The 7,979-nt window shown below is 43.8% G+C and overlaps 1 protein-coding gene across 2 annotated transcripts; it reads left to right on the top strand.

Moving 5' to 3' along the window:
- Positions 1-24: 24 nt before the first annotated feature.
- On the top strand, positions 25-5,343 carry RPL15 (ribosomal protein L15). 2 transcript variants are annotated; one of them, XM_074861125.1, is made up of 4 exons: positions 25-127; positions 1,109-1,293; positions 2,337-2,473; positions 4,614-5,343. In XM_074861125.1, the coding sequence occupies exons 2-4, from the start codon at positions 1,122-1,124 to the stop codon at positions 4,917-4,919; spliced, it is 615 nt and encodes a 204-aa protein (XP_074717226.1). In that variant the 5' UTR covers positions 25-127; positions 1,109-1,121; the 3' UTR covers positions 4,920-5,343. The 2 variants fall into 2 exon arrangements, with proteins under 2 accessions (XP_074717226.1, XP_074717236.1); XM_074861135.1 differs by having other exon boundaries at positions 73-127; positions 1,112-1,293.
- The last annotated feature ends 2,636 nt before the right edge of the window (positions 5,344-7,979 follow it).

The following is a 7,979-nucleotide window of genomic DNA, read 5'->3' as shown; positions in this document are numbered from 1 at the left end:
AGGGGGCGGCCCGCCTCCCCAGGACTACGTTACCCATGAGGCACTGCTGCCGCTGCCGGAAGTGCGGTGCCACCGCAGGGGGTTGTGGGAAGTAGGCCTCTTCCTTTCCGGTGCTGGGCGCCATCAGGTGAGGGGTTGTCTGCGCTCGGCCTTCCCCTCAATCCGCGTCCATCCCGGGCCCGAGGCGGCCATCCGCCCGCCGCGCCCGCTCGCCGCCACCCTGGCGGGCTGGGACGGGGCTGCGCCTGCGGCGAGCTGGGCCCGGGAGGGCCGCAGGCCCCGGGAGGCCGGTGGAGGGCCCGTAGGCTGCGCCTCGTCGGGGCGGGCTGGCTACCCGGGGTGCGGGGAGGGGGAGGTTCGGTGGGGCCCGGGGTCGCCTGGTGTGAGCGGAAGGCCGCGCATCGTGACGTAGCGGCTGCAGGTTGCTCACAGGTCGCACGTCCTGGCTTGGCTCTGGGTTTGCAGTTGATTTGTGGTGTTTTATGCCACAATGCAGTCATAAAGAAGGGGTAGCTTGGGGATGGCGAGAGCTAGGCCATAGCTGGGCAGATTAAAAAAAGAGGGGTATGGAAAAATCACACATGAACTGGTTTTGGTTTGGGGTTTTTTTTGGTGCAAATAAAGTGAGCTACGTTTTTCTGGTGGTGATTTGGGTGGGGTTTGATGGAGTTCACTTACATCTGCTAATTGCTGCGGGTGTGTGAGAGCTCAAACTATTTTAGAGGTAATTAAACCATGTTAAGAATAAAGACCACACCACTCACAATCACATACTTTATAGATTAATGTTTACAACTTGTTTCAGATCTTAACTGTCGATTTTGGTAGTATCTGACATACGCATCTGAAAAATTCTCAGCTGATGAGTTCACCACTTAAGAACGTTTGAAAAGGAAGAAAATTGCTGAGCGTGATAACTGCAGTGTGTCCTGTTGGAGGCTGCCAAGTGTCAGCCATGTTACCAGGTGTAGCAGCGGTATACAGAAGCTGGAGAGCATCCTGTGTGTCGGTGGTGTTATGCGTATGGTTTTATGCAGTGTCTCTGTTAGAAGCTGTTCAAATTTGCCATCAGATTTGGTACGCTTTATTCATTGACCTCTCAATTCAGCAGGTAGAAAAACATGGGTGCCTACAAGTACATCCAGGAGCTATGGAGGAAAAAGCAGTCGGATGTGATGCGATTCCTCCTTCGTGTCCGCTGTTGGCAGTACCGCCAGCTGTCTGCCTTGCACCGAGCTCCCCGGCCAACCAGACCAGACAAAGCTCGCAGGCTGGGATATAAGGCCAAGCAAGGTAACGAGATGTAGAGGTGAAGTCCATGTGCTTCGTGATGGAGTGGCCAAGTTTTATGTCAGTTCCCTTCCTTCCTTAAGTGATAGTAGAATAACAAAATCTGAAACTTAAATATTTCCACGGAATCTGAAGTGTCTAACTTGAAATGAACTATTATAAATGTGTTACATTGGTAACGGTGCCTGCAGCGCAAAACCTTACTTCATGTCATTTTGAATTGACATCTGTGGCCATTTTGGCAGATGGAGATCAAGTGGGTTTTGGCTTTAATTTTGTGCTGTGTTAGTACTGTAGAGCTGACCAGTGCTTTTAGTATCCTCGGTTTGGGGGTGTCCTTTCTCTGCCCAGAATTAGTCATGCATTACTTCATGTGAAAAAGCTGCATGTGCTTGAGTAAGCAAGATGACGTTGTTTGTACTGTCATTAGCAGTTACTGGTCAGTGAAAGAAACGTGGGGAAAGTGGTCATCCATCTGTAACTTGAGCAAATCTTTGAAACAGTGTGTTTGTTCACTAGGAAAATGCAAAGCTAAGAGTATGCCTCTGTCAACGTTCGTGAAGTTTGTCTAGTTTCCTCATTTTTCAGTGATCACGTTGCAGCAGGGTTTGCAGATGACTTGTGTGTCAGTGCTTTATGAATGCTGCTACCAGGATATGGGATTTTAGGTTCAGGGTGATTGTTTTGTTACGTGTTTGGGGGTGGGTTGGGTTTTTTGGTGTTACAACATAGCTGTAGCTGTTCATAAGTGTATTTGGAACTCCACAGTGGAAAGGTTCCATAAGCTCTGGTTTGGAACTAAAAAATAATTGTGACAGGACATCACTTCTTTTACTCAGTTGTAATGGAAATAACAAAAACATCTTGTGCTAGCCACCTCCACTTGTAGGTTTTGGTGAAGATTCATGTACTGACCTAATTTTGCAGCGTTCCATGTAAAGTTTTTGGGGTTGGAAATACAGTATGGCCATCAAAACTGTCTTGCTGTGATCTGCACTTGCTACACTACAGAATTCTTCTAGTTCCTAAGTCACCGTTTCTTTTAGGTTACGTTATCTACCGTGTCCGCGTTCGCCGTGGTGGTCGTAAACGCCCAGTCCCGAAAGGTGCAACCTATGGTAAACCTGTGCATCATGGTGTTAACCAGCTGAAGTTTGCCCGGAGTCTTCAGTCTGTAGCAGAGGTGACTATTTCTGTTATTGCTCAGAAACTTGATGGTAGGAAGGTCTTAGGCTGTGAAAGTTGAAAATACTCAAGAGATAAAAAAAACCAAACAACTGCTTTGATAATGTGTTGGGTAAAAGATCTTGAATACTGATGGCAGGAAAGCACCAGAAGGTCCTGAAAAGCTGTATTGAGACAAATGAAAAAACTATTCAGACTTTACAAATGGGGTCTGGGGTAAGTACTACTTAGGAGTTTTATTGAAGTTCATAGCGTATACTTGCTTCTAAAGTATGCCATGGTATTGTAATGGAAAAAGATGTACAACTAATAGAAAACCCAGTAAAATAAAGGGTTAGGCACGAGAAATAAAAATACAAATATGCCAAGGTGTCTGACTTTACTCATCACTAAATCACACCGCTGTGTTCCCTGCCACGTTGCATGTATTACCAGCTTTAGGTAATGGTCCTTCCACAAAGTGCAGATGAGTTCCTGTCTTGAAGTCTGTAGTGCCTGTTTGTGTAGTAGGCGTGCTGCACAGTCTGCTTGGCTGTATCAGAGGATCTGAAAGCAGCATGCCTGAGACCTGCTGGTTCTTGCAAAAAACTTGGGTACCTCACAAGCACAGAGTTGGTGGTTAACTTGGTTTTAGGTGAGATGATGTTACCTGCTAAAATACTCAAAATGGCAACCCTCATTTGATGAGGTCTTATAAGTTTTGTAATGTCACAGTAGTGGTCTTGAAGAGATTTAGTTCTCGCCTTCAGAAAAAACTCTTTTCAGTGGGCTAGAATTAGTACTAGTCTGCACTCTCAAAAAAGAGACATTGTGAAAGAATGGAGACTGCTCGTTGCCTTTCCATCTTGAAGCCGAAGACTTCTGTTCCCAGGACTTCAAAAATATTCTTAAGTGACTTCAACAAGTTGAATATGGTGGGGTTTTTTCAAAGGGAAGAGAAAAACGTAAATAGGACATGTTAATTTAAAAGAAATACAGATGATGAGTTTAAAATATTAAACATGCAGTTTGGTGTTTTCAGTGCTCATGGCATGCTCTTCATATACGCTACTGCCAGATACCTGATGGCTAGTCACATGTTCACTTGTGGTGACACCTCATGGAAGAGGTTATTGGCCCTTAGTTTTATTTTGAAATTTTCTGAATCTGACACACTTTTTCCTGGAAGACTTAACATTTTTCAGGTAGAAATATAGAAATATGAGGCCTCTTGTAGCTGCCATCCCCACATAGAAGCTGGTTGAGGGTGGATGGTGTTTTAATGTTTAATATGTGTTGCTCTCATGTGCTAGAATAAAACAAGGACTTGAAAGAATTTTATTACATATGCAGAAAATAGTCAAGTGCTCTTTACTGGAAAACTGCAGCAATAGATTGGGATCTCATTGGGATAGAAGATGGGTGGGCTCTGTTGGTTCATACCTTCCCAGGGTGGTGATGAAGTCCTACGACTAAACATACTTTCAGTGTTTTTAAGTAAGGAACATTCTTGACAGGAGAGGCAGATGGAGTTGCATAATTGATATTTTCTGCTTTGTTTTGTTTTCTAAACTGAGACTGCTGCTTTCCAAGCACAAGTAAGGATAGGAATAGCAAGACTAATATGTCAGCAGTGGAACAAAGACTTGTTACATCAGCTCTTCCTTTTCTCCTATCAGTATGGGCCTATTCTCTGCAGAAATGTGTTTCTTCCCTGTAGCTTTGGATGTGCAAATTGATCAGTCTTTCATAACTTCCCACAGAAGATTGTTTGTGGCCCCAAGTGCAGCTTGTGCTCTTTATCTTCATGTTAGAGTTGTTTTTAACTCTGTATTTACTGATCTGGTGCTTCTGTGTACAAAGTAGTTCTTTTGTCAACCAAGCACCTTCCTTCTTAAGGTTCTTTAAAACCCTACATTTCATGTAGGAATCCAAGTAGCCTTTTTTTTTTTAATGCAGCATTCCTTTCAGCTATTACTTCTTCTGCGTCTTTGCGACTGGAAGGGGAACACTTCTTTTAGGAAGAGAGGGTCTCTCAGAGCAAATTGAAATTTCTAGCACCTACAAATTGTTAGGTTTGAATTATTCATCTCTTTCTGCATGAAGAGTGCCCTGCATCTGTGATTTTACAGCCTTTTGCGTTTATTTTTTTCCTCTAGGAACGTGCTGGTCGTCACTGTGGGGCTCTGAGAGTCTTGAACTCGTATTGGGTGGGGGAAGATTCCACTTACAAGTTTTTTGAAGTGATCCTGATTGATCCCTTCCATAAGACCATCAGGCGCAACCCTGATACCCAGTGGATCACCAAGCCCGTCCACAAGCACAGAGAGATGCGTGGGCTGACATCGGCTGGGCGGAAGAGTCGTGGCCTTGGCAAGGGCCACAAATTCCACCACACCATCGGTGGCTCACGTCGTGCTGCCTGGAGAAGACGCAATACCCTGCAGCTGCACCGTTACCGTTAATTCTTGTAAATGTAACGATCTAATAAAGCTGATGCGGGTTGTTGAATTTAACAAGTGCTTCTGCTGCTTCTTGGTTTATGTGGAGAAGTGTAGAATTCTCCAGGAGTTCAGTTGTTTCTATATTTTGAAAGGCTTTTGAAAATGTAATTGATATTTGTGAAGATTGTAGGCCCTGAGCATAGAGTTCCGTGATGGGTTTCACTTTCGATAAGACTGAAAAGACATGTGCAGTGTGAATTGAAAGCCAAAATGGCTAGTCCGTGTTCCTTTTTTATGTTGCTCTGAGTATACTTCGCTGTTTGTAGGTCAGGGTCTCTGTGTCCTGTGCTTAGACTGAAGGCCAGCTTTGATCTTGTGCAATAAGATGTAAACTGAAAGTGCTAGTTTATATTTTATAGGTGATTAAATACTAATGGCAATTTTATCTTTCAAGTTCTGGTTTTTTGTATGCCTTCAGTGTGAAACCAGCTCTTGGGCCTGTGTTATCTGCAAACGTTGGTTAAATTGACTAAGGACAGAATAGAAAGGTAAGGCTCTGTTCTTTAAAGTGCACAGTACTTTAAATACAGACACTTCACAAAGAGCTATACAACCTTTAACATATCTCTGGTGTTAGAGAGCTGCATTCTGGTTTACTCTGCATGGTTAGGTGGTAGAAATAATCACATTTGGATGTTACATAGTTACAGATGAATATATTTTAGTGTACATTTTGTGAAATTGCAGTGTGACCTCTCAGCGTGAAGTCAACTTGCATGTAAACGGAGAGGAGAAAACTGCACTTTCTGGTAAATCAGCTGCAAGGCTATCCACAGATTTTGTACCATGTCCATTGTGCAGTGATAGGAAAAGGGGTCAGTAGAAGGCCCAAGAAGTAGCTGTGTCTTCCTGGAGCTTCAACTTGGGATGTAGAAAGATTTAAAAAAAAAAAAATAAATGCTGGGACTGAACTCTCCCAAGATTTCAACTGAGAAATTAAACTTATTTGCTCTTTAAATTCTTACGGGAGGACAGTAGTCTGAAGAAAGTTTTTGGTAGTGTTCTTCAAGCCAGCTCAAGGGGGCAATCCTTTCATGATATGTTTTGTTTGGCTCAAACAAGAAAAAATTCAAAAGGAATCTCTTAAAAAAGTGCTATCTGCTCCTCTAAAGAAGAGATTTTTTTTTTTTTTTTTGGTAACCTTTCCTGTGAAGTAGCACTAGTATTCTTGAAAGCAGCTCCTGTAGTGGTGTAGGACAGGAAGTGAAAGTTCCTAGGAGCAAATTCAGTGAATGAGGTCTCCCTTGAGCTTGGAGGGGGTTACTCTCTCCCTTTTGTAGATCTAAGGGCTTAAGGTGGTGCCAGTATAGCCAACGTGTCCGGTTTTTTTTTGTTTTTTTTTTTTAAGGTAACAACTTTGAATACTGTACTAGGTCTTGTTAAGTTTTCAGGACCTTTGCCATTGATGGGGGAAGGTGATAGCAGGTGACTGGGCAGGGAGCACTGATGCTGTGTCCCTTTTCAGATTTCAAAACCTAGAGCATGTAGGGGGGTGTCTTCAGTGAGAGTTGCCTGGGGTTTCCCCTCATGGTCCTGTAGCTTTTTGAACTTTAAATTGGGAGGGGGAGGAATGCTATCCCCTCCAAATTTTATTGAAAGCTACTGATGATAGTGTTTGTAAGGGCATGGTGTTTCTCAGACTAACTAAGGAATTTGAAACATCTGGTACTGTCTTCAAGGGGAGCTCTGGGTACGCTCATCCCAAGTCTGGGAAATCAGATTGCCTTGGCATCTTCTCATGCTGGAAGTGTCTTATGCTCTGTTAAACAGTGTTTTGAGATGGAAGGAGGGGAAATTGCAGTATGGTGTTTGTTTGAAGAGGAACGGCAAATTATATTTTTCTTTATTAAAATCTGTATGTAAACCAGGCAAAACATTGAGGAAAAACTCTTATTGTTTGGGGTTGTTAGCTTAGGAAACCAGGCTTAGCGAGGTTATGTGATCTCTGCCTTTCCTACTTGATTTTTGAACCTCTTGTGCAAGTTCAACAGATTGCGAATTTGTGTTCCTTAAGAGTTTGGTGAAGATCAGTCATCTGAGCAATAGTCCTAGTGAGAGGCTGTTACTTGAGTTCAACCCTCCTTATACACCAAGAGTCTGTCTGAAACATGGGTACTGTGCTGTAGCTCTGAACGAGGACAGGGAGAGGGAAGAGGAATCATCAGGAATTTCACTAGTGAAATTTGTTAAGACACAGAGGAATCAATAATCTGTTTCCAAGGCACCTACTTGGCTCTGCTTGCAGGACTGATTATTTCTCAGTCTGAGCAGGCATGTTTTAGACATAATTAAAAGAGCTGTCTGGTTTCTAGGCAAGACAAAATGAGTATCACAGTTAAAACTGCAGTGAAACAGGACTGTACAGTACCAGTCTCTTTCAGCCTGGTAACGGGTGCTGTTGAAAATAGTTGCTTTTAAGCTTTTATTAGGCTGGATTTCAGTTTTGTGTAAGCTGCCTAGATGAACTAATTGCTTAGCCTTTAGTAGAAGATGAGGGCCTGGCAAGGAACTCAGCCCCTGTTAGAACCTAATTCTGTCCTCCTGGAGGGTGGGATGTGTAAAAACAGATTGTGTGATTTAGCATGCTCTTTAGATAAGCAAGTAGTAAACTCCCTTCGATGTAGCTAATAGAAGTGCTCATTACTTGGCAACACTAGCGAAGTTGAAAAGTAAAGACTCGCTAATCAACAGCGAGTGTAATTGTTTCCTTACATTGTCTCCGAAGCGTTGGGACTCTCTGCAAGGCAGCTGGGCGCTGCTGGGCAAGGGACGCTGGCGTGCTGCCCGCGGTAGGCATGGATGCTGGTGGAGGGGACGGTTGGCTCCTTCCTTGCAGCAGAAGGTCGTTGGATGTCGCTGGTGATTTTGTGGGTGTCCTAGAATGAGGTAGTTGGCGGTGGAGGAGAGGAATAGCTCAACTTGCTCACCTCTGTCTGTGTAATGCAGTAGTTGTTCACGAGCCTTGACCCCGTGAGAAAGGTGGCTGCGTGTGAACAGTCCTGTCCAGCTAATGAATTAAAC

Source organism: Strix uralensis, chromosome 1 (genome assembly GCF_047716275.1).
Source record: "Strix uralensis isolate ZFMK-TIS-50842 chromosome 1, bStrUra1, whole genome shotgun sequence".
Taxonomy (NCBI): domain Eukaryota; kingdom Metazoa; phylum Chordata; class Aves; order Strigiformes; family Strigidae; genus Strix; species Strix uralensis.
Note: the sequence above shows the minus strand (reverse complement) of the source record. Positions and strands in the feature narration are given on the sequence as shown.

Bases quoted from the DNA above. Each gene is read 5' to 3' on its own strand.
- RPL15 (XM_074861125.1), top strand. From the start codon at position 1,122: ATGGGTGCCTACAAGTACATCCAGGAGCTATGGAGGAAAAAGCAGTCG. The intron at 1,294-2,336 runs GTAACGAGATGT...CGTTTCTTTTAG, and splicing joins GGGATATAAGGCCAAGCAAG to GTTACGTTATCTACCGTGTC. The intron at 2,474-4,613 runs GTGACTATTTCT...TTTTTCCTCTAG, and splicing joins GTCTTCAGTCTGTAGCAGAG to GAACGTGCTGGTCGTCACTG.